General features: G+C 31.8%; 1 protein-coding gene across 6 annotated transcripts; it reads left to right on the plus strand.

Moving 5' to 3' along the window:
- The first annotated feature begins 1,474 nt into the window (after window positions 1–1,474).
- Window positions 1,475–27,672, plus strand: LOC148603530 (uncharacterized). 6 transcript variants are annotated; one of them, XM_088551402.1, is made up of 11 exons: window positions 1,475–1,616; window positions 9,788–10,004; window positions 14,555–14,648; window positions 17,209–17,319; window positions 18,802–18,870; window positions 20,112–20,242; window positions 20,571–21,231; window positions 21,700–21,841; window positions 22,740–22,759; window positions 26,048–26,186; window positions 27,406–27,672. In XM_088551402.1, the coding sequence occupies exons 7-11, from the start codon at window positions 21,218–21,220 to the stop codon at window positions 27,619–27,621; spliced, it is 531 nt and encodes a 176-aa protein (XP_088407528.1). In that variant the 5' UTR covers window positions 1,475–1,616; window positions 9,788–10,004; window positions 14,555–14,648; window positions 17,209–17,319; window positions 18,802–18,870; window positions 20,112–20,242; window positions 20,571–21,217; the 3' UTR covers window positions 27,622–27,672. The 6 variants fall into 6 exon arrangements, with proteins under 6 accessions (XP_088407528.1, XP_088407532.1, XP_088407533.1 ...); XM_088551406.1 differs by having other exon boundaries at window positions 1,476–1,616; window positions 22,740–22,753; XM_088551407.1 differs by having other exon boundaries at window positions 1,477–1,616; window positions 20,571–20,626.
- Window positions 27,673–27,847: the final 175 nt, after the last annotated feature.

A 27,847-nucleotide genomic window follows, 5' to 3' on the forward strand; every position in this document is an offset into this window, starting at 1 on the left:
TAACCAGTGGAGAAAATTAAATGTCTTCAATCATGTTTTGGTATCCCGAGAATAATAAACCAAAATAAGGACATTGTAACTTCTTTTAAATGAAATTGACATATTACATTTGGCAAATTATTGCTACTGTTTTTTACTCCTGGTCCATATTGATTGGTTTCTTTTAAGGTTCTCAATGTTGGTAACTTAGATACTAGTTGCCTAACACCACAATGAAACAGAAAGTAAGAAATTGTTACAACGAAACCTTTGTGGGAGCTAAAGTGTATTACATCATAAAAAGAAATATGTATGTGCTATTGAATTTCAGTCATGCTGAGAAGGCGATCTAATTATAATTAGACTCAATTGTTCCATTCAGTCTTTGTATGTAGAATCTAACAACTCTCCGTTCTACTTTTTGTTTCAATGACCTTTCCAGACTCCTCGGGTTTTTTCCTTTGATTAACACTTTCAAAATCATGAAAGATAAAATCTGATTTGCTGAACAGAAAGGTCGCCAGAACAAAAAGGAGTATGTAGTGCAGATTCTACATGGCTGAGGTATTGCTGACACCTTCCACGAAAGCCTGCATAAAACAGATTGCAGGAAATTCATGTTGCATTTAGTCTTTAACAGATACTTTGAAAGAGTAATCAAGGGAACCAAGGTTATAGCGGTAATCAAAAGAATGTAATCCAGGGACAAAGAACAGACATGGAAAACAGACATACACAACAAAGAACATAAAGTAACTAAAATCATACATACAAAGTAACAAAAGAAAATGAGCGACTCGGACTCCATAGTTCCGAAATCATAGTTGAAATCATAGTTCATTGTCAATTCAGACCAAATTCAAAATCAATTCAAATCAAAAAGGACAAGAATCTTAATCAATATTTTAAAAACCTTCACAGTTGGCCGCTGTTTATTCAAGGATTACAGCTTGTATTTAACTTACAATTGGTACCATTTGTTAAGTCAGAACAAACGAAGTTTTATCAATTGTACTGTTGATTATTGAGTGGTTTATGACAAGATAATCCATTTCTTTTTTTTTTCTTTTTCTTTCAAACTTTCATTTTATTTAATGTACATCAGTTTTGCTAGACAAAAAGAAAAGATAAACAAAGAATAGAATAACCAGGAGTTTAAAGGGAAAGGCCCTCATGAAATATAACATATTATTATAATTTGTAAAAAAGACCTAAATATGATGTCAGATACACATAAAAATAACTTCTCATTGGTGCAACTCAAGTTGCATCATATTATACATAAAAGGAACTAGAGACACAGTCTGACAAGGCACACATAACGTTTAATCATCAGTATGTATACAAATCACCGTAACCATGATGTTAACTTGACCCTTTATATAAATACATGTGATTATCATTTTATTTACACATTGCATAATTATCTGTGTGCATTAAAGTGAAGATAACAACTTAAATGATAGAATATCGTTTGATATTTTTTTGTACTTTTGTTTGTTGTATTTCAATTAAAAATATCTGAAAAACGTCGTTTTGGTGTCGGTATTTTACGAATATTTCATCTGTTATCTATAATAGATATATAAACTTCTTTTCCAAAAAAAAGAACGTAGGAATAAAAGACTTACTAAAAGGTATGTGAATATTGTTTTGCATGAATGGGACATTTAAGAAGGTAGACCTAGGGTAAGGGACACACTCTTAAAAATCATTGGAACGTTTTTCAGCATTTTACATCAATCTTATATAAGCATCAAAGAAACTTGCATTGATTTCATTTTGTTTCAATCGAAAGCTTGATAGGCTTTGGTGAAATTGAATATGATACAGGCATATCACTGATTTCAAGAGTTTCTAGGTCTACCTTCTTAATGTGTATGTTTTTGCCAGGGGTGAGTTTACAATTATAAAGAATGAACCGATTTTGTCATTTAGATGGTAACGTATAATGAAATTGCATCTTCCAATGTAGTAGATATACAGATAGATGTGTGAAAAACAAATTAATAAAATCTTATAAGAATTGATGTTCTCCTGGCTAATCGGCCATACCTGTCACTTGTATAATAGGTAACTATTATACATTGTACTGGTATCTTTACGTTTTAAGATGCTTGATATTTTACGCTAGGTATTATATAGATAAAATTCAGTTTATGTGTAACAAATAGGGGTATGAAATCAGAACTGTTGATATAGACGTCTGTAAATGGTTCTTTGTTCCACAAAATTAATTTCCTTTTTAATAATTAGACCAAGGTGCACTTAAATGAAATTTGATTGTTCAACTAATTATCATTTGGAAAATGAGGTAAAATTGCAGAAACACTATCCTTTTTAACAATGAACACTGTATCAATATCATTTGAATGTGTTAAAATATAATTAGGTGTGCATTTAAATTTATATATTTACTTTGATCATATATTAACAGGTTAATAAGTGTCTCATGTCATACGTTTTTACGTTACTTGATATCTAAATGAAATACTGTGTTGTAAAGTAAGCAGTTTAAAGTTTTAATGATAAACACAAGTAAATGAAGCATTAGTTTATTTTTATATCTCTTTCCATTCAATTTTAAGAGCAAGAATAACAAGGTTTATACATAGAATGTTTATTCCTTACATAGGACATTTCATACAATAGCTGAATTAGGTTAACCACTTCTGATATTGGTGCCAAATTTCTTATATAAAATTTGTATCTTTTTTGTGTGTTCCATTTTTATCATTTCTACAACTATATTATACCTTATTTCTGATAGCTTTGAGATAACCATGGTTTACAGATAACTGTCAGTTCATAACACATATTATTTGCTTCAATGTCCACTTTGATAAGTCTTCGTCATATCGAATATTCATTGAAAAAAAATACACAAAACTAACAATTTTAACAAATGGCATATTATTTGATAGTATTTAAGATGGCTTGGTTGAATAACATTTAAAAAATAATTAAAGGCTCACGTGCTTTCAAACAGTTAAAATCATATTTGTTTTTCAAAAGATTACTTAGTCATGAAACATTCAATTGGTATGGTTAGTAACATCAGACATTTAAGAAAATATCTCTTGAGATTACGGGCTTAACATCTTTATTTCCTCCGTATTGGTTAATTTTGATATTCAAATATCTATGAGAAAAAAAACACAGGTTTGTTTATTGACTTAGAAAGCGAAAGTAAAAAATCAAGATGATATAATTCAGTGGTAGAATTGACTATTCATATTACGATAGGAAAAGATAAAGACTATCTGAATTAAAAAAAAAATTGTAGGCAAGAAATAATTATTCAATTGTAATTTTTTGTATAGTACAAAACACCGCGTAAATAACTTTTTTTTTCCATTCACAAAGCATCTCTCTTGTCCCTCTTGTCACGAAATTGATATATTTAACTTTTTGCTCGATGCAACAGGTTCACCATAAAAAGTTTCAGCGGAGTTTGGATGGCTCATTGAATTCATCTTGAAATAGTTTATTAGTACACTTTACTTTGATATATTAGTTTTGATATGTTTTAAATAAGCGTGGAATTGATTTACATAGATTTGGATCGTAAATTCATGTATGTACATTGCTTTTCTCTCAACTGCTTTCATCCATGTATTTGATATTCTTTTGCTTACTTGTTGTAAGCTAGTATATGTGGATAAACCCTGAAGACACATGTATAATAAAATGTCCTTTACACGTATAGTTTTAATGATGCTCGTAGGTAAAGCTTCACTTACAAGTATTTCCTTTAAATAATGGTTATACATTATTACAAACAACTTCATTGCATTCTTAACTAGAATGTTTGTTGAAAATAAGTAGTTGTAAAAAATTAATGTGTCCCATATAACGAATTATATTTGAGATAAGAATATTCATCTTTCATTTTCAACCAGAAAAAATTCTTCACATTCTCAATGTCTAAAATATTATTATGTTGAAAGAAGTTTTTTTTATCATAAGATATGGATATTTTTAAATGCCAAAATCACTGACTTCTGAACTACTTGAGGTAAGAAAATAATGCGGTTAATTATCGGAAAAATCACATGACTTTAACAAATTAAGTTTGAATCACTTAAAAAGAAATGCAATATGTATTGGTCAGTTTATTGATCTACAAATGAACCCATGATATGATTTATAAAAAAATACGATATTTCAAATAAAATAATAGGACATGTTTATTGCGTCCTTGTTCAAAACTATTTGTGTGCATTTACATTTGAAAGTAGCTTTTCGAGGAACACAATTTATTGAAATTACAATGAAAACATTAAACTGGGCTTCATTAAATTCACATTTATCCACCTAAAATGATAATAAAGTTACAATTAAAAAATACCAAACATTACAAATTTCGATATGGAAATTACAAAATAAAAATATAAGTTGTGATGTAGCTTTGTAAATTGAAAGTATGAATAATAAATATATGTAAAACATTACAAACTAATTTGATTTCAAAAGAAATACAAAAGTGGTGCACCAATGGCACATCAGTTTTCGAAGACCCTGATGTAGCAAAAAACATTGTCTACTATACATGACAAATATGTTGTCGTACCAGCAGACAAAGCCCAAAACAACATTGGTTTTGTCTGCAAAACGTTTTATATCCAATGTTTATTATCAGAGGTAGACGTAGAAATTAATAGCAGTGATATGACTTATACTACTATCACACTCTTCAAAGAAGAGCTTGTGATAAACCATAAATCTGTGCTATCCTCGTTTTGTCTCTCTACCAAGGACGATGGTTGTGATTTATGGTCTATGTGCTGGATTTCTAAACTCCACAAGAATCCATATAAATAACGTTACATAGCTGGATCTGAAAAATGTACCACCAAACTTCTTTCAAAACTTTTAACTTCTATACTCACAACTGTCAAAGAGGATCTGCAGTCCTACCACAACACTTGTTCCACCGGTAGTGGTATTAATTCAATGTGGATCCTGCAAAATTTGAAAGATATTTTGGCGACAATCAGTTCAAGACTATTATCTGAATATAATAGCATTAAAACCTATGATTTTTCAACACTGTATACTTCTATTCCCCATACTCAGTTAAAATCCCGACTAAAAAACGTCTCTTATCGTTGTTTATTCAAAAAAAGATGGCACACCGAGATACAAATATTTAGTTCCTGGTAGAGATTCCTCATACTTTGTAAGAAATAATTCCAAATCATCTTCCAAATATACAGAGGAAGATGTTTACATAATGCTGGAATTTTAATCGACTACAATCAAAAACTTGTGGTGGACGCGTTTTTCAACAAACAGTCGGCATTCCAATGTGAACAAATTGTGGTCCTCTACTTGCTGATCCATTCCTTCACTCTTATGAGACTGACTTTATAGCTGATCTGATCCAGAAGAAAGAATATCGTTTAGCTAGATCCTTTTATCTCTGCTTCCACTATAAAGCTGACGTATAATCTTTAAACAATCCTAATTTCTGGGATTTGATACATCGCATCTACCCCAAAGAACTTGAGATAAAGGATACTACAGACACTGTAAAGTCAGCTTCATATCGTGACCTACACTTAGAAATCGATGGTAAAGGAAAACTATTGATCAAACTTTACGACAAACGTGATGACTTTTCATTCAGAATTGTCAACTTTCCTTTCATCTGTGGCAACATCCCTTCAGCACCTGCGAAAGAAGTGTTCATTTCAAAACTCATACGTTATGTCAGAGATTTCCGAAAATACTCAAACGTTTTGTATCGCGCTAAAATTCTGACAAATATGCTTCTGGAGCAGGGTTATGTTGCTGCAATATTTAAGTCATCACTACAGAAGTTTGTCGGTCGTCATCATGAACTCGTGGATCGTTACGGTGTATCCATCTGCGCCTTGAAAATTGTTTTGTTCAATGTGTCATAGTATTTTTACTTGACTTTTTATGAGCAACTCGGTGGGTGTTTCTAGAAAAGAAGAGGACGCTTACCCTACCGGTGCTCCTGTACCATGCTCCGAGTTTGTATTTGGGTCCAAGCTCATTCATGGTTTTGTTATTTTGTGTGTATGATTTTAGTTACTTTATGTTCTTTGTTGTGGATATCTGTTTTCCAAGTCTGGTCTTTGTCCGGGGATTACATTCTCTTGATTACCGCTATAAACTAGGTTCCCTCAAACGATGACATACCTTTTCTGTAAATTGTAGTCGAACATGTGGAATTGTAATTCGTCTTAGTCTTAACGTTCGAGTGAAATTCGCCGCATCTAAATTGCGGAGTCGGAAAATCAAGTGTACAAATGCAAACAAATCGGGTTTATGTGAAGTTTACAAGAAATTCACTGTACAACATTTACATATATAAGTCACATGTGCAATACATGTGAAGGCTCAATCATAATATTTAATTTATTCTGTTCTCGAGTGAGACGTGTTAATATATTTTCCCGTTGTATATAATGACTGACTACCGACTTAAATATAGCAACAACTTATAATCTGTAGCAGACAAATAGCACTTTATAAGTACTTGTGACCGACAGACAGACAGACAGACAAATAAACAGACAAATACAAATCATGACTAAACCTATCCACTGCTTGGCTGCCAGGTACAATATCAGTTGTACTACGTAAAAAAAACTGACACATTAAGTTAACCTTTTCTTTCAAACCATCTGTAAAGGTAACATTATTGTAAAATGTAAATGGGATATGTAATTACCTTTCTGAATAATAAATCCCGAGAAAAATTCAAATACTGTGACAGTCTTTTATTGGTTAAGTGGAGGTTTATCAATGACTCGATAACACTAGACTCATATTTCTTAATCTAGTAATCATTAGCAAGAACAGTTTTCATTCGAATTTAGATTTTCTTGATATTAAACTTAAGGTTAATGACCTTGTTATAAGACAACTAAATTTAGTATGGTTATACTCAAATCATGGGTCAGGGTTAATCGCTTAAGTGTCCAGCTTTTTTGTCATGCAGGAAATACTTGAAAATGCTTGACCTGTTTTAATTTTTAGTTTTTTACTTATTTTTGTTTTACTAACATACTAAACGTTGTGACAGTGACGGTTGGAAAAACGTTTTCTTTACAGGATGAAATGGAAAAAAGAAAAGTATTTTATTCCGTCAGCTTTTATGTTTGAATTAGTTACACTCTTTGTCAAGCGCACAGCAAAATGTACCAAGTAAATGTATTAGTTTTGTCGTGTGATGTGTCAAGTACCTGTGTAGAGTCGTTAAACTGAAGCGAAATAAACAATACAGTAATAATGTTATCTTGCCTTCTATATCGTATTACCCTACCGGAGCACGTGCTCCCAGTTTTAAGTGGAGTCTGAATTGCTCATTTACTTTTGTTGCTTTGTACGTATTATTTTGATAAATTTATGTTCTTTGTTATGTATATCTGTTTTCACTGTTTGGTATTTTTCCCTGGATTACATTTAATTGATTTCCACTAGAACATTGGTTCTATTGATTACTCTTAAACACATTTTTGGGTTGATTTTATTTCATTGTTCATGTTTTTCAAACAATAAGAAGAAACATCTATTTCTAGAAAATATTTATAATTTTTAAACCAAATACATATAAAGAAACTTAACGATAGTGAATACATAATATACGTCGGAGCAATTCATGTTTTTATTGCAATAGCATATATTGAATAGTAACATAGCAATCATATGTACTGCTATCTTTTGTTATATGGTAATCACATGTACTGCTATCTTTTGTTATATGGCAATCACATCCACTGTTATCTTTTGTTATATGGCAATCATATGTACTGCTACTGCATGTACTTAGTAGCAACTGCTATCCATTGTACATGTTCTTTCAAAATATCATCGACCCGCTTACTTCATTATCATAATTTAGCATAAACAATTTAAAAATATTACTTTTGCAAAGTCATGTTTAACCTTTATGATTGTTCATCTACATTGTTGAAAGCCATAACAATTTAATGTTTCCAATATTTTTATCGTTTAATACTTGTTTTGACTGAACACCGACCTTGATAATAATATGATTGTGCATATTTTTCATTCTTTTGAATGAAAGGAATCCAAGGATATTTTTGTTTCGATAAAGGCAAATATGATAGCGATTTCAGTTCTCGGTACGAAATCAAAATGTAGACAGAACTCTTTTCACTCCAATAATTTTAAACAAAGCCCGATTAAATATTAAATAGGAGTTGTACAAAAGGAGTTCTTTTGGTTAATCAAATGTATTTATCAGAGTTTATTTAGTAAATATTTGTTCAATAATATTGCAGTGAAGTCTTTCAAAGTATTTCATTTAGTCTTTTAAACTATTGCATTAAATTATAAACTTATTTTGGACTGGTTTATTAAGTAACATTTCATTTTCATCTACTAATTGATTTTTATATGCGCCATAATTTTTCTTGTGCCTAAATTGTGAAAGCTAAAACTTTTATTAATTCTTTTTTTTATGTTTGGTTAATTCAAGTTTAAACAATAATCTAGTGCATGTATTCTATGGAGCAGATTTTAAACACAAAATGTATGAAATAAGGCGATGACAGTGTCAATATTAATCTTTGTTAATGTTAAAGTGCTAACCGTGTGTTTCGATAAAAGTAATTGCAAGCTGTACATCTAGGTAGAAACATTGGTTTTACTAAGTAATTTGTCATTTATAAAAGTATAGTAAAATTGCAATTATAAATATTTTTTATCTTCAGTGATATGATGGAAAGGAAATCAATCATAATAAAGTAAGAACTCGTTGCAAAAAAAATCGAATGAATCATACGTATTTGTGACGAAATCATAGAATTTTGACAAATTATTGTAGCTTTGCATTATACGAATGACATCTGCAAATTGTGAAAACTTAATGTTCATTACTTACTATCGTCATCATCAAAAGTTCTGAATAGCTTAATGTCTTGATGGCCTTCTTGGTGAGTGTTTATTTGGCTTTGCTGTCTGTTTGGTATGATAAAAATGATTGATGAATGACTATAGTCGGCGTCACATAAATAACATACTGTTAAAATTTGAATAAAAATATTTTCTACGACTTTATTGACACCTACCGTCGTTTAAATTGTCTTAAATGACTTGCTCATTCGTTTAGCCAAACGGCTTCTCCCTAAACATTGAATCGTTAAATTCCGGTCAGATTTTAATTCTAGGTGGCAATATTTACATTGTAAAAAGTCGGCCATGTTTACAGTGATCGGGTTGCTAGGAGATGTTGTTTAGGTTTAAATGGTTTGTCCAAAAACCGAAGAACCCAGAATGCAATTCGGCGTTATTTCGGATATCTCGGATTTATTTTACGCGAACAACGTATAATACCGAGAAGTTGATCAAGCAGACGATTGTCACCGGAGTTCGACGGGAACTTACGCACTTCGTTTGTAAACAAATCGTCCCGTAAAAACCAACATGGCGGATATTAGTATGGGATTTTCCCGTAAGGATTTGTTACGCATGATTTAAGCTAATAAGCGACTTGTTTTTGAGAAGCTGTTTGGCTAAACGAATGAGCAAGTCATTTAAGACAATTTAAACGACGGTTGGTGTCAATAAAGTCGTAGAAAATATTTTTATTCAAATTTTAACAGTATGTTATTTATGTGACGCCGAGTATAATGAAGGCTATCTAATTAAAAGTTTAACGAATAATGTTATTTGAAGTCAATTTACTGTTGATGTATGGTCGAATTCATCTAGCTACAGAACCAACCAAATATTAAATGAGGAGTTTTAATTCTAAAGTGTATTGATAGAATTATCTTTGACAACTTAACATCTTTCTATTTTTCAGGCTATGTGAAAATAATTAAGTACACAAACCACCATTCTTCACTTTAAGTACTGACAGATGGATTGACTTCGATTGCCCTTCACGGAAGAAATTTACACAACCAGAATGTCAGGCTATGTTCCTTGAGAGAGTACACGAAGCATAAAATGATTGGATACGTACTTTTTACTACGCTTCTTTTACTTGGAGTAAATTTGGTCACAAGCAAAAACAGAATGTAAGTAGGTTTGATTCTCAATAGGTAAAACATGCAGTGTTTTTAAACTAATGTAATTATCGGGGGAAAATACCCAGGCACCAAAGTGATCTGTTTTTAATCAGGGGTATATCAAGCCTTAGTTGATGTAATCACTACAAAACTTTACCGGCTACATTTTGTTTTCCTTATCTTTAGTTTTTATATATTATCTTTTTATTCGCTTTTCTATATTGTCTTTGATACCTGTTTTAGGTTCTAGCTGTGTATTTTGTGTGATTTATTCCATGTTGCGTTACCGTATCTTAAACCGTACAGAAATTTTGTTCAAAATAGAAATAGGACCGGCTATCTGTAGCGTTTCATATCATATTTTTTTATAATAGGTATTTAAAATAATTATGATATATATACTTAGATTTCCTATAAGGAGAATAAATATCATTCTATATTAATCTGATCATGTCAGGACGACCCAACTAATAAAATGACATTTTTTTTTATGTTATTACAGACTTTTCACAGGGTAATTATTACAAAATAATTTCAATTTTGAAGCAGCATTTCCATATTGGTCTATGTATTCGTCAGAAGTACTGAGTTATGAAACATAGGAACGTTTATATTTTGAAATTCTGATTTGAAAGAGTAATCAAGGGAACCAAGGTTACAGCAGTAATCAAAAGAATGTAATCCAGGGACAAAGACCAGACATGGAAAACAGATATACACAACGAAGAACATAAAGTAACTAAAATTATACATACAATGTAACAAAAGCAAGTGAGCAAATTGGACACCACTTAAAACTGGAAGCATGGACCAGATTCACCGGTAGGGTAAGCGTCCTCTGCTTTTCTAGAAACACCTGCTGAGTTGCTTATAGAAAGTCAAGTCCTGGGTGGAGGAAAGAGGAAAGGAATACATAAATTGACCACAGAATTTTAGAATTTCTCTCTCTCTCTCTCATTGTGTGCGTATGTGTGGAAGGCGGATCCAGGCCTGGTGCCCTCCAGTTTTTCAATTCTTGTGTCCAACCATGTTATTGTGATTCGTACCATGTCTTGTTGACGTGCCCAGCTGTATCTCTGTTTATGTACATCATCGGTAGTTCGGGTGTAAAAAATCTCCACATATGGACATATGTCACGAATTTATCCCTTTATTTGTCCCCTTATGTCAGTTGTACGCTCACAGGTTTTTAGAGTCGTTTCTTCGAAATTCGCAAAGTTTTTTGTGCTCTATTTCTGTATAAATTCCGTCATAAATTCACGACGTCGATAAAGTATATACCGGTCTAAAATATATTCAGTTTGCAGACAAAAGTAAACAATTGCCTGTATCTGTAGGTTCATGAAAAAAGTGCATTAGTAAACATGATTATATTATTGATAGAAAGTGATTCATTCATTTTTTAATATCTAAAAGTCAACACAACATATAAACCTCTTAAAAAATGAACATAGTGTCATTGCTAAATAGGGCTTGAAATACCAAACGTAAAAGGTTTGTTACATCCAGGTATGTGGTCAGGAAACATCCAGGTATAAAGGTTTTCAAGACGTATCCCTTAGCATTCACAATCCATAAAAAATGCTACTTTAGGGAAGAGAATGCATTGAAACTTTTTTTGACCAACATTCATTGTTTCAACTCAAAGATACTGACAGAAATTCAAATAGTTTTTTTATACTATCATTTAATTGATTGACATTCTTTCTGACAGAACTATTTTCCCTCATTCATGTTTTAGATCCCGTACAAATATAGGATTTCCCTTTCATTTAATTAGAACGAGAATGGATATGGTGAATATGTCAAAGAGACAACAACTCCATGAGATGAAAAATGTCAGCTCAAAGCCACTCATGAGTCTTCAAAGCCCTCACATACACCAGCAACATAAAAGTGAACTGGAAGTGAAAACGAAACAATACAAACAGAGAAATTCCTGTCTTGGGAGAGGAGCAAAAGATGATGTGGCTTTTTCATGTACTTTGTCATGATCATGACCTTCCTCTTAAAATCTGTCCTTGTTTACACCCTGATATATGCTCGATTCAAGTTAAAAGCAACTTCAATATTAATACTTCAGTATATTTGAAAGAGTTTTCAAGGGAACCAAGAAAAGAACTCAACCCATGGACAAAGACTAGACAGGGAAAACAGACAAATAAGGAGAATTAAATAAAAATTTAATTAAAATTTTTATTAAAATTAAATAAATACGTACAAAGAAACAATAGTACAATAGTAAATGACTCCACTAAAAACCTGGGAGCATGGACCTCATTAAAGGATGATGTAATAAATCATTTGATGTTGAAATTTTTAAGAAAGCTTACGGCTTGGTTTATTTTGATGTACTCAGTATGAGAAGATACGTTTAGAAATTTAAAAATTTCTATTCAGACAGAAAACCTTAGGGTAAATTTTGCTGAAATTTATCATTTCAATCAATTTTTATACTATTTGCCAAACATTTCAATTCTGACTTTTGTCCTTCAGCGGATCTTGAAGGCGAATGCCATATATTATGATTTATAATTCAGGTAATTATAATTGAAAATTGAGTTAATTTAAATTACTCACAATTAAACAACTTGGGGTTCCAATTTAATATGATATTTCTGTATATGTTGAAAGTTAAGTCATTATAAAGTTCGTCTATCAGCCATCAAGATATTGTCGTTGATAAAACATAAAATGACATTAAAACCTAATTAGTGTATAAGAATAATAGAGACACGTGAATTAAAAAGCAGATAATTTCATGAACTATCAGCATTTAGAATGTACCATAAAAAGTCCTTTCAATTTGTGAGGCTTTAGACTACAAAATAAACTAATACTTTTTTTATTTCTCTACTTTAACATTTCGTCAGAAAACAAAAAATTGTTATCCTCACGTGAATATTGTCAATCAGAAATCAATTGCTGTTTCTTCAAAAATTTGCACAAGGTGTATTCGTCATCTATTTTATATTTTAAGAATAGTACCACAGATGTATTTAAGAAGTCTTTTAAATAATCGGTGCAGTATTTGTCAACAAGGAAAGCTGTATATGCAATATGAATGGTTATTGTGTTATTTCTTGTACACAGTTTAGCTTAGATGTTCACGTACTTCTACGTTGTAGAAATGGGTTTTTAAATTGACACTTGCATCGTTCAAACCGAAATATTTTTCTGTGTAAAAGATTTACATTTATCATTAATTGTCATTTTTCACTTTGGTGGAAATATAAAAGTACATAAATTAAGCGATTGAAACGCGAACGCTTATAGAATACTTGACATGCTCAATGTTTTAATTACATGGTTTTTAAATTTAGAAGCACCCGGTCAAGTGATTGTTAAGGATAACATAAAACTGTTTGACAGCAATAGAAATGTAATATAATTTTAAACTTAGAACAACTTCTCGGGCTGTTGAGAGTTAAATTAATTTTGACCATATTTAACACAAAATCGGAAATTTGAAGGAGCGAAGATAAAAACATTATAAAAAAAGTGAAAAGATGGATTGTTAAAAGTGAATTAAAAATTTTGTGTAAAAATAATTTTCGGAGCTTTGAAGATATGATGGTGTGGATGACTAGCGATATCGATACAATTGTTATTTTTCCAGTTTATACACTGTCTGCAGGCATGATTTTAGACAAAACCTGATAAACCATCAAACAAAATAATCATATTACCTCATCTCGTCAAAACAATTAAGTTGCCGAAGTAACCAAGGCTGCCATCAGTCAGATTAACTGCATGTTCAGATAACAACATCATGTCAATAGAAAACATGAAGCTTTGTTGTATCAAACCAAGTTTATCATATTAAGCTACTTGTTTATCCTTATAGCTTAAGCATATTTATTTCAGTCACTTCTGTGACATAACTTACACTGATTGTCAATATTTTTGTAATATGTGGGTGCTCACTTAGTTTCAACTGTCTATTGCCATATAAAATGTTTTGTTTTGCTTTATATATCCTGAATCAAATTGAATTATTCCATCCAGTTTTATTAAACGGTAAAATCAGTCGAGTAGATTTATTAGATGTGAGACGAACATAAGAGTTCAGAAGAAATACGATTACAATTAATATGCTTCAAGAAAAAGCAAACAATATACATAATGTAAAAAATATATTAAATGAAAGTTCAATTCCTATTTCTTGGTCACTTCTTCGTTCTAGTTTTATTTGCCTGACTGCAACATCCGTTGTAGAACGTATTGAAATCCGAAGTGCGATCTGCATTTTTCTGTTGACTTCTGGATCTTGAAATGCTGCATAAAATGCAAATTAAGTTGCTTATTAATTACTTTAATTCAATACAGAACTTAAAACCTCGTAAATGGCAAATTTCCATGCATTTATAGGACTGGGACCAATTTTCGTGAAATCCGGGAGTCATGTGACAAGACTTAATTACCGTATTTGTGTATATGCATTTGTACAATGTTTCATTTCTAACTGTTGTTTCTACCATTCGTTAAAAAAAGTTATTTGTTCCTGCGAAACACAAATCATTTTCGTTATCTCCATCCGAAATTCCCTTTATTTTCAGATTCCAATATCATCCAAATATAAACAGCAAGTACCTTTAGAAAATGCATTTCTTCAATGTATAAAAAAAACTTACAAGTTAGTGGAAAATAATGGTTCGTATATTTAATGTTGTAAGATTATTTTGCGCCATTTCTGGTATACTAATTATTACAATATATCACAATTAAAAAAATCGTTCTGCATATATTTTCCCATACGAGTTACAGCTCCATATTTCTACATCTTTCAACAGACGCTTTTAAAAAGATGAATAAGTAGATCAATGAAAATATTCGTTTAGTTTAGCCAAATCATTACTTAATCCTTACCTTTATGAGGCTGACTTTATAGCTGATTTGATCCGAAAGAAAGAATATCGTTTGACTACATCCTTTAATCTCAGTTTCCGCTATATAGATGACGCATTATCTTTAAACAGTCCTAATTTCGGGGATTTGTTTCATCGCATCTACCCGAAAGAACTTGAGATAGAGTATACTACAGACAATGTAATGTCAGACTCATATCTTGACCTACGCTTAGAAATCGATGGTAAAAGAAAACTATTGACCAAACGTTACGACAAACGTGATGACTTTTCATTCAGAATTGTTAACTTTCATTTCATCTGTTTTAACATCCCTTCAGCACCTGTGTATGGAGTGTTCATAGCACAACTCATACGTTATGCGAGAGCTTGCCTCAACTACGCAGACTTTTTGTATCGCGCTAGAACTCTAACAAATAGGCTTCTGAAACAGGGTTATGTTGGTACAAGATTGAAGTCATCACTACAGAAGTTTTATGGTCGTCATCATGAACTTGTGGATCGTTATGGTGTATCCATCTGCGCCATAAAAACTGATTTATTAAACGGGTAATAGTTTTCCTTTCCTCGTTTGTCTACCCCGGACTTGTCATTTTATTATCAACTCGGCGGGTGTTTCTAGAAAAGCAGAGGATGCTTACCCTACCGGTGCACCTGGTCCATGCTCCAAGTTTTTAGTGGAGTCCGAGTTGCTCATTTGCTTTGGTTACTTTGTATGTATGATTTTAGTTACTTTATGTTCTTTGTTGTGTGTGTCTGTTTTCCATGTCTGGCTTCTGTCCCTGGATTGCATTCTTTTGATTACCGCTATAACCTTGGTTCCCTTGATTACTCTTTACTGTCTAAAGTCAGAAAAGTACATTGTTATGAATGTGTGAATAATTTGTCCTCTGTCGTAAGTCAATTTTTGCCCTCCATATTTTCATTTTGTCGAATGCATTTTTCGTTATATAAGTGAACCATAAAAATTGTGAAGCGAAGCAATTTATTACCGTTTCTAAAAATTGTCGACAATAGAATTACTTGTATACAATTGAAGATGCTAATGGCGACTTACTTGCAAAAAGCTTGAACTGCTCATCACCTTTGAGCACCAAAATATATTCCGCCACTTCCTCCATTTGTATGAAACATTAAGGAAGACAAATCACAAGAGGTATGCTGTTGTACATAAAGGGGTGAAATTCCAGGGGTAGAGTCGGATTCAAATATATCTATAGAAAGTTTGAAAAAAGGTGATAACAAAATAACCTAAATCATAATCCTAAATCGAAAAGGAAATTTAAATAGTACATGAACTTACAAAATCAAGAATAAACCGAAAATATGAAATTAGCCACTACGTTCCTGACGTAGTCCAGGCATTTCACAGTGAAATCGTGGGTTAAACCAGGTTTTATGCCTATCCGCACTTCCGGTTTTCATAGTTCCAGAGTAAGTGTGTGTAAAGCGCTTATGAACAGTAGTCAAAAGAGTATTGAACTCAGTTCTAGACTAAACGACGTGCAGTAAAAAAGCAAATCTTTTTAAATATTTTTTTGTTCTGGTTAACCATCTATTTTAGTACATTAAGAGTAATCAAGGAAACTAATATTCTAGTGGAAATCAAAGGAATGTAATCCAGGGACAAAGACCAGAAACACAAGAAAGAACATAAAATTACCGAAATATTATGTACGAAGCAACATTAGTAAATGAATAACTCGCATTCCACTAGAAACTGGGATCATTTACCAGGTGCACTGAAAGGATAAGCGTCCTCTGATTTTCTAGAAACACTCAACGAGCTGCTCATAAAAAGTCAATTCTGGGGTAGACAAAAGAGGAAAGGAATATTATGATACGTTTAACAAATCGGTTCTCATGGATGGCGATGGATACACACTAACGATCCACGAGTTCATTATGATGACCATAACATCTGTAGTGATGACTTCAATCGTGTAGCAATATAACCTGTTCCAGAAGCCTAATTGTAATAAACTTAGCGCGGTTGAAAATGTCTGTGTAGTTACAGAAAGCTCTGGCATTACGGAAGATAACTACATACGCATATGCTGAAGGGCTGTTGCCACACATGAAAGGAAACTTGACAATACGGAATAAAAAATTCATCGCGTCTGTCGTATAATTTTGTCAATACTTTTCCTTTTACCATCGGTCTCCAAGTATACTTTAGGACTATTATCTGTATCCTTGGGAGATTATTTTACTTTGCAATTGAGGATATTGTTCGAAGATCAACTTTCAGAGAATTCATACTTCTTCAAAAATTTAGTTCACACAGCTGAACATCAATTTTACCCTAGTTACAAATTGCTGTAATTCATTTTTATTGTGTTCAGGAAGTTTTCGTCTTCAGACATGGGACGGGATTATGTGTTGGTCACCAACAGAAGCCGGTACTGTCAAACGACAGAAGTGCCCAAAATATATACATAAATTTCGAGAAAACGGTGGGTTTTTAAAATTGTTAAAGATACGATTTAACACTAAGTTGACAACTTTAAAGCCTATGACAAAATTAGTAGGTTAAGCACAAATCTAAGATTAATTTAGTCACTTGGAAACAACAACGACTTAAATTACATATTGTCATTCGTAAACAAAGCGTACCTCGTTTCCCAAAAAGAAAACGCTGAAACGATAGTTTTCTGTCAAGCAGAATGAAAAAAAAACTGTAATTATGTTTTTTATTATTATCATTTCACATTGAGTACTTTTGTTTTTTGTTGTTCGTTTATTTTATTTTAAATTTGTTTTGTTTTGTTTTGGTCTTCCAAAAAAAAATGAATAAAGCTTTTAACTGAACAAAAATATTTATCAATAATATTCTGACATTCTAAGAAAGAGTAATCAGGGAACCAAGGTTATAGCGGTAATCAAAAGAATGTAATCCAGAGACAAAGACCAGACATGAAAAACAGACACACACAACAAAGAACATAAAGTAACTAAAATCATACATACAAAGTAACAAAAGTAAATTAGCAACTCGGACTCCAGTAAAAACTGGGAGCATGGACCAGGTGCACCGGTAGGGTAAGCGTCCTCTGCTTTTCTAGAAACAGCCGCCGAGTTGTTCATCAAAAGTCAAGTCCGGGGTAGACAAACCAGGAAAGGTAAACTATGACCCGTTGAATAAATCAGTTTTTATGGTGCTGATGGATACATCATAACGATCCACGAGTTCATGATGACGACCATAAAACTTCTGTAGTGATGACTTCAATCTTGTAACAACATAACCCTGTTCCAGAAGCCTATTTGTTAGACTTCTAGCGCGATACAAAAAGTCTGCGTAATTCCGGCAAGCTCTGGCATAACGTATGAGTTGTGATATGAACACTCCGTACGCAGGAGCCGAAGGAATGTTGCCACAGACGAAAGGAAAGTTGACAATTTTGAATGAAAAGTCATCACGTTTGTCGTAAAGTTTGGTCAATAGTTTTCTTTTACCATCGATTTCTAAGTGTAGGTCAAGATATGAGGCTGACTTCACAGTGTCTGTAGTATCCTTTATCTCAAGTTCTTTTGGGTAGATGCGATGTATCAAATCTCCGAAATTAGGATTGTTTAAAGATAATACGTCAGCTATATAGCGGAAACTGAGATTAAAGGATCTAGCCAAACGATATTCTTTCTTTCTGATCAAATTAGCTGTAAAGTCAGCCTCATAAGAGTGATGAAATAGGTCAGCAAGTAAAGGACCACAATTTGTTCCCATTGGAATGCCGACGGTTTGTTGAAAAACACGTCCACCACACTGGACAAATATGTTGTCGATTAAAAATTCCAACATTTTGTAAACATCTTCCTCTGTATATTTGGACGATGATTTGGAATTATTTCTTACAAAGTATGAGAAGTTTATCAATAATGATACATATATCCCAGGATAATTGATATATCACGCAACGCAACATATTTCTTTTTAGATAAAACAGGATATCCAAAGTTTTCATATCAGCCATGAGAAAAAGTTTAATGCACCAAGAGATTTAAAGGTATTGAAATTTATTTCCAATCAATTTTAGGTTCTTCATAAATGGTTTAATTCGCACATGTAAAAAGGCAATCACTGCAATGCCATACTAAACGTCATTTTGAAAATACTTATTCTGAAGACCTACTTCTTTTAATAGCGAAAATGTTTATTGCCTCAATCTTCTGTATTTATACTGTAGACATAAAACAATAAATTTCTTGGAATGATGAATTTAATTGTTGGCACTTTTGATTGAATGGTACTTTGCAAAAGCAAATTCAATAAAGAAAAATGTGACCAGACAATGACGGTAAAATAATTACCGTAAATTGGTCGCAGCCTTTTCATTTGTCAGGCCAATTTTCTGCATTAACGATATAGGCACATTACAAAACCTCTGTCATAATTCAAAGAAACAAATTCAAGTTCAAACATCTAGGTACATATACACTGCTTTGTAGAAAATATTTTGTCAGAATATTTTTTTTATAAAAAGCCTTTCTACGTATTTCTACTTGAAAAAAGTGATATGAGTGTTTTATCAGAATTTGAGATTCAACCCGTTCATCTTTAGGTGAAATATCATAAAAATACAAATTAAGGTTTATTTACATTCCCTTTTACAAATGATTTGGAAATATGTGTACTTGTTTCTCTTGGGGCATGCAAATGATGAAAGGATGATCATTCTAACACCGAATGTTCATATTGAAATACTGATCAAGTAAAATTATGATTCAGTTTAGAGTAATTAACTTACTCCACACACGACTTTTCTCGAGAAATGACCGTAATCAACAAAAACCTGCGTTCGAAAAATTTGTAATTTGTAAAGACAAAAAAGGTTTTAGACCAGTGAGTATAAAATAATTTTTCTGAGCACCAATTGTTATTTCACCAGCATTTTATAGCATGCTTAATAAGAGCATGTGCAAATCAAATGTTCCTCTACCGGAAATATATAAAATCAAATGTTCCTCTACCGGAAATATATAAAATCCGACGGCAAACTTACAAGGCATTACTGTTATTATATAAAAAAAACTATTATTTGTTTTTATTTAATTGCGTTTTGTTTCGATAATTTTTTATATTTATAACTCATATTAAAATTCGAACAAAAACAAGTATTTAAAGAAGAATGGCTCTCCTAGAAGGTTAGGTAAATACACCAAGTTTTCTGCCATATGTTTTTTTTCCTCAAGAAGTTTTATTGTGAAGTATAAGGTGTATAAATTTAATTTATTTTCACAATGTCAGGGTACTCTACAAGACAGTGTATGAAAAATGGAGAATGGTACGTCCACCATGTACAGAATAGAACTTGGTCAAACTACTCTGGATGTATTGGTGATATGATCGAAAAATTGATAGTTCCGGCCTTGATGCAGGTTCGTATCAAATGGGAACTTACGATGTTCAATAATGTAGTGTTACTCTTGTTAATTATTCTAAATTTAGAGGTACCGAAATTGGGGATTAAATTGTTTATTTTTCAGAGAAACATAGTTTGCAAGGATATAAATATATCAGAAGTACGAACAGAATGCAAACATATACCAAGTCGAATTTAGGTATAAACAAAAAGTTTGCAGTTAGTCTTTATCATATTATTAAAATTAAGATATTAAAGTAAGAATATCTCTATCTTTTCATGAAAAAATGATCGTTTTCAGTTGAACAACCGTAATAGATTACGAGTTTACATTATTTTTGTAGACAGCTGAATTTATATTGCCAAAGTGCTGAGTGTCAGTCTCTATAAGAATCAAGAAGTAGGTGAAAATGTTTATAACAAACTACCAATTTGAAAATGTGATTTAATTATCAGAATCAAGCACAAAAAAAAAATGCCATATTAAGTTGGTGCATTGAGTTACAATTTCATCGAAACGCGCTGGAAAAGAAAAAAAAATTCTAACATTGTATTGAAAAATATCTGACCAAATCCAATGATGCAGAGATCAAATAGTTGTGAAATAATATTGTCAGATCGGTGGGTTTTTCACATGCATGTTTCTGATTTTTTCCCATTTTTCCTGATTCTTACCAAGACTTACACTTGGTAACTCTATACAATAGAAGAAACAGATATGTAATAAAAGGTGCATTTATATCATATTGCTTATCAGACGGAATGAATTTTGAGATAAATTGCTTACTTCTAGTGACAATTTTCAGATTTTGATATGTAATATCTCTTATATATGATTTTCAGTCCATAGTAGATTACAGTTGTGCCTTCGATATTGTGTATATTATGTCTATAATTAACGTTGTTTTAAGAACATCTACCTCGTATTCAGATATTTTACAATATAGAGTATGGGATATCCCCGGTGTCTTTATTCATAGCAGTCATTATAATGATTAGGTTCAGGTAAGTTACATACGTAAGTTGTTCTAATCTGAGGTGACGTAATGAAATTTTAGTAGGAAGACGCTTGTTTGTCAGATTCTTCCTCAAGCTGGTGTAGTAACAACTCCAACTTCTAAAATCATGGATCAAAGCATATTGTAATATATTGGCCGCGTTTCCTAAAGTACTTGATACTTGATTGACCTGTCGCGAATGCATATCGAACCAGACTTGATTGTGTAACTACAATCCTTTCTGAACAAATAACACCTGTATCGTCATGAAGTTACAAGCAAATTCTTCTGAAAATGAGGAACTACTCGCATCATATCAGAATTTAACGATAATTTGTTAAAGCTTGAAAGTCATTGCATTTTATTGACATACAAAACTACAATAATGTACAAAAATAAAATGCATTAACAAAAGTTCAAGTGAAACCTTTCAGTCGTTCAATTCTTTTGCAGTATACTCTCTTTTTCATTCCAGAGAGCTTCACTGCCAAAGAAATACAGTTCATATCAATATGTTCATTTCATTCACTCTACGATCTATTGTATGTTTTCTAAAAGACGTTGATATTACACCGGAAGTTTATAACAATCACGTGACTAAGGAATCATTTGGACAGGTACAATGGTAAATGAAACAATTTTTATTTGACAAAAATGCATTTGTTCTTGTTTCATTCACTCACATCGACGAATTTTCTAGTATTAAACAAAACAAAATCTCCGTTTATCATTCGATTACAAAAAGGTTAACGTATACCACTTTCATTTGTTCATTTGATTTCATAGATTTGTATATTGCTATAAAGTGTAACAACCTAAATAAAAACCACTAAAAACGAACATAGATTTATCCTGCCTTAAAGTGTTCACGACATTGAGATGGGTTTTAAACAGTGTATATGCAATGCATATTTATATTACAATTTTCGATATGCTGTTCACTTTTTTCAAAGTGTAGCATCTCATCAGCAAAATTAGAATCAAATATATAAGAAGGTCTTAATCGAATAAATGTGTTTATCGAAGAAATAATCAACACTAAAACTAACAAACCAGGAAGACAAATCCACCACCGAAAGGTTTTAATATAATTTGCACTTCAAGCTGCAGTGTTTCAGATATTTTGATCATGACAATACATGAATTGACAGTGTGTAAAGCAAAACGTCTGTTGAACATTTTGTCAATGTTGTAACATTTTCCGAAATAATTCACTCATGTACATGATAATAGATAAGTATCGTTATATCTATGTTTTTCTGACTTGTCTTTAGATTGTTAGTCTGTCCGTTGGTATACTCATTTGTTATTTTTTGTTTTTCTTTTTTTTTGGTTTGTTTGTTTGTATGTTTGTTTGTTTGTTTGTTTTTTTTTTTCAAAACCTTTGTTTAATTTATTTTGTCATAAACAATCGTCAACACATTTTTAAAATAAAAAAATAGGATATATTTACATTGGAAATTTTCGACATGTTGCCATTTCTTTAGAATAATCTTTTTGGGTCATTTTTTTCAGGCTTGGATTCGCAAGTTAGTGTATGTATGTGATATTTTATTACGTTCTGACAGCAAACTTTATGTGGATATTTGTAGAAGGCTTATTTTTACATACATTTGTGATGTCTACAAAGTATAACGTTTCCAAGAAGATACATAGGACGTTTTTGATTCTTAGATGGAATAAGTACTAGCTCTAAAGTCTTTTTGTGTTATAATATTATTCTAAATGCTATGAACCTTACCTTTCAGAACCTAAAAATCATTTTGGATGTGTGTATTGACAACATTTCACACATTTTATACCTTTACTTATTTCACATTGACCTATTCACAATACATGATCCCCAATTACTAATTGAAAAGGTCTACCATTACCCATATGCATGTAACTTTACATTATTATTTTTCAATTTGATGGCCCCGTGTTAGTCCGGGTGTCAAAAAAATAGTCCTGCAACAGCGCTAAGCTTGTCGTAGAAGGCGACTAAATAGTACTCAGAACGCTAGCCGGGGGCTAGGGCGCTCTGCCCACAGAGCAACTGGGTTGTGTGCCCCAGGTGATGGAATGGGGTACCCCTGGAGTGTTACATGCTGAGGTTGTCAGGCCATAATACAGAAAACCTGACCGCCAACCATAGTGGTGAGATGTCACGTTCTTTGCACGTTGATGAACCCTGTTATGGTATTCGAAAGGAGTAGGAACCTTTGCGCTCCGCCACAGGAGACTAAATTGCCCGACTCTACCCATTCCTCCCTTTTTCTAGTGGCAATCAAAATTTGTCGAGCCTATTATCCTTGTGTCCCATCCTTTTTTTTAAATTTCATCATCATTTCACGTTCATTTTATCAACCATTTCATGTTTATCGCCTGAATATAGCTGAAATATTGCTGCTCGTGCGTTAAACCCCAATAATAATAATTATAATAATATTTCAATTTGATGTTCCAAAAATATTCTTTTATCATTTGAATTGTCAACTTTGAATTAAGTATGATTCATTCAAATGAAATGCACTATTGTAAGCACAACATCCCTTTGAATTCGGAATCCCACGTGGATATTAAGGCATATAAGGTTTGTCTGTTTGGTCTTCTAATTCCAAAGCCCATAGAGAACGATTCAACAGGACTTTAGGATATCTCGTGAAGACTGGTTGCCTTTACAGTATATATTTTGATTTTCGAAACAACAATCTCTTATTTAAAGTGCAATATTTGACCGTAAAACTTTCTATGGAATGGATATATTTAATGTAACAAAATCCTGAAGGCAAGAACTTTCAAGATAGAATTAATTTTAGTTCTGAGGTATTTACAATTTATTTCATGCCTTCAGGTTTAAACTTAGCAATACATTCAATTTGTGAGAGTTAAGAATACTTTCAAAGGACTACGTTTTTAAATTCTGTATGATTTTATTTAATAGTACGTAATACACTTTGTTAAATTCTTTGTTATTTTGCGATTTTGGTAGACAAAGAACCACTCTTCTCTTATTTTCCTTCGGGAGAATTTCATTTGTGATTGATTTTTTTTTCTTTTCGCAGCGATTCCATTATTTTCAATTATCCCGTGGATTATCGTTCGTCTGAAATATGACAATACATTATAAGTGCTTACAAATAGGTAGATTTTTTTTAACTGCGGACAAGACAAATAGTTTCACATGGTTTACAGAAGTTGCTATCACTAAAGTTCAACTAGCACCATTTTTGTACTTGCTACTAAACTTTTGACTACATAAATAGAAGGGCGCACATTTTTACCACGAACAGGACTGTTAGGTTTCAAAGCACATATCAAAAGGACCTGAAACAACACAATTGGTTCATTTGAGGCAGGGTGTGCATTTGTAGGGCCTGTTGAAATTTTAACAGTATAAATGTTTTCAATCCATAGCTTATCATGAACGTACAAATGAAAATTGTACACACTTCATTTCAATCTCAAAAGCTGGTATTGAATATTTATTTCAGTTATCAAGCTGCAAATGATGTTTTTCGTATCGCCGTTTTATAAGAGTTGTTTTATAATATTGACACATTAATCACGCAAATGAATGAGACATAATTTCAATAAACTTCAAAGTATTCACAAAAGGTAAACGTTATAATTATAGTTCATATATTAATTATTTATAGGTGATGGAACACATTGGATAATGCTTTTTTTTTAAATTATAAAAGGACCAATCATGTTAAAAAACATAGTACGAACAAATTTGTCAAGAAAAACATACTATAGATGAGATCATGTACTCACTTGCCTAAAAGAGTAATCAAGGGAACCAAGGTTACAGCGGTAATCAAAAGAATGCATCCCAGGGACAAAGACCAGGCATGGAAACCAGACATACACAACAAAGAACACAAAATAACAAAATCATACACACAAAACAACAAAAGCAAATGAGCAACTCGGACTCCACTAAAAACTGGGAGCATGGACCAGGTGCTCCAATAGCTTCCAATAGCCCTTCTATTAATATACAATAAAAAATACAATAAATGGTGACGTTAAGGCAAAATACTCGTGATTAAATCGGGATTCAGGGTATTTAAACTATGGACCAAGAAAACATACCTAACACCATAAATAACAAAAAAATAGATAAGACTGAGAATACACACAGAAAAAAAGAATAAATGAACCATCTGCACCGGCAGGGAAGACGTTATCTGTTATATTTTTCGGAAATACCAACCAAAATGTTTGTATGATAAACAATACGGGTTTAAACACCTGAAAGTTAATCCTTACTTCAATGTTTAACTAGTAAAATATCTGTTTAATGAGTAAATTATTTTATTCTAGATTAATCTTCTTTTCTTTATCAATATCATACGAGTTTTATATACAAAGCTAAATGCATCGAACACTAAGGATCCACAGAAGTTCTGGTAGTTGCAATTTGAAAAATGTATAAATCATTCAACTTTTTTGTATTACCACTTCTATGTTACTGAGTGGCATAAAATATTATTATTATATATATAACAACATTATTTTTTTCGTCAAACGAATTAATATCCTTGGTGCTCCTGATTTACTTTTTTCTAATTTTTATTTTCTTCAAAACATAAAATGTGTAAAAAGAACGATAACTCTAGCGCTCGTTTTACATTAAGATAGTCATAAATAATATTTAGTTTTAAATCAAATATGAACTACAGACGGGATCAAATGTACTTAATTTATCCTTAAAAAGTAAAAAAAAAAACTATTTTAAAACATGTAATTATATTTGAATACTATCATATTGTGTGTATATTTGAACTAACTTGCATGTTTTGTATCAGTTTGGTTTTTGTTTAACGTTTCAGAAAACTTGCCAGATCGAGTCTTGTACTAATACCATTATTCGGTATATATTACATTGTATTTATAGCAGTACCTATCTGTATGGATTTAGAACTAGAAGTCATATGGATATACTCTGAAATGTTCTTTAATTCATTCCAGGTAAACGCTTAACTTGAATTTTAATTTTATTCTTTAATAAAGGCTATTTACGATAGACTTTAACATTTCCAGATTTGTTTGTTTTTTTTTAATAGAAAACGAAAATCCAGTACTCAAGTGATACTCATGGTCATTCTGACATTGAAAATAACGGTGTAATGGAATGAGGGAAAAAAAACTAATGATAAACGCTGATCTGAAAAGGATCATTTCACTTAAAATGGATAATCTTGGTGTCAAATCAGATTTTTAAATAATTTTATTCATATTTATTTATGAGAGTGCAAATAAAAATATGGGTTAGCACATACATGTGCTTGTAATGATATACTATATTATGTTGTTACATGGATTTGCTGTTGCTCTGCTGTATTGTTTTCGCAATGGAGAGGTAATCTCGTAACATTAGGTTTTATACGATCCTTATTTTACATATTCTTCTTTTCTTTTTTAAAACTTTAAGTAACCTTCATATCAATAACGAGCCTTTTTCTGCCTCTGTTCGAATGCTGGTTTGATATGTTCTTCTTTCAACACTACATGTTGCAATGGGTCCATTAAATATTTTTATACTGAACCGTTTCGTTCCGATATATTTTGAACCCCTTATAGTAACAACAACGAAAAACAGCTATCACATGAAAACAGAACTTATTTTCGTCTAAATAATTTAAGCATAAAAAAGCAATACAAACATAGAAAAAACATATGGGTGATGAAAGGATTCATACTTATATTCAATACTAGAGAAATAGTTATGTTTGATACTACATTTTAATATAAACAGTGAAATCTGTGGTCCTTTTCACAAAAAATCGTAAGAGTAAAATTAGTCGTAAGTTATGACGTCACAATACTTTTATTTACTATGACGTCATAACTTACGGCAAATTTTACACTTACGATTTTTTGTAAAAAGGACCACTGCATTTCGAAAACCTGTCTAAATGAGACATTCATTAAATATTCATTCATATTAGCTAAAATGTACTTAAAACCTTGGTAAACCATACATTTGTCTGAACCGACCAAATTTTGATTAAAGTTTGCTTTAGACAGGTTTCACTATTCTATATATAATATTTTACACCATTACTATGGGCAGTTATTGATTAAAACCTATTCAAAATGTTTTGTCTCATGACAAGAACCATAATAAAGTATAACTGGACTGCCTTTCTATTCAAAGGTAAATTCTAGACTTCTTTTCCTATTTCAGGTACAGCGAGAAGTATTAAAACACTGGGGACGACGACGTTATTTGAGAAATCTAAACTCGATTTCAGGTCGATCAAGGATTAGAACAAGCACTGCTTACACTCAACACACACGCTCATCTGACACATTTGACTCAAATGCCAATGTCGAATTGAAACAGTTGAAAACACATTTAGGCAGTGATACACATTATCACCATGTCAGAACAGTCACATGACTCAATCATGAGACAAATAAAGGAAATAAATAAAAATGAATTTATTGTGAATATTCTTTATTGTTATAAATATACATTAGTAACTAAAACATGTCAGACGAAAAGTTCATCATGCATATTTGGCCGAAAGAACGTCTAAAAAAGTCCGGTCAAAGGAGATTTATGCTGAACATCTCTTTAGCATGCTGTTAAGAATTCCTTTTGAGAGAGAACTGACAAAGAAACA

Source organism: Perna viridis, chromosome 11 (assembly GCF_037379345.1).
Source record: "Perna viridis isolate PV_CMFRI_1.1 ecotype Kerala chromosome 11, ASM3737934v1, whole genome shotgun sequence".
NCBI lineage: Eukaryota > Metazoa > Mollusca > Bivalvia > Mytilida > Mytilidae > Perna > Perna viridis.

What these genes read in the sequence shown, in the direction of transcription:
- LOC148603530 (XM_088551402.1), top strand. An exon ending in CTAAGGAATCATTTGGACAG is followed by an intron (nt 21,842 to 22,739) that starts GTACAATGGTAA and finishes CATTTTTTTCAG; the next exon opens with GCTTGGATTCGCAAGTTAGT. An exon ending in TGTTCTTTAATTCATTCCAG is followed by an intron (nt 26,187 to 27,405) that starts GTAAACGCTTAA and finishes TTCCTATTTCAG; the next exon opens with GTACAGCGAGAAGTATTAAA.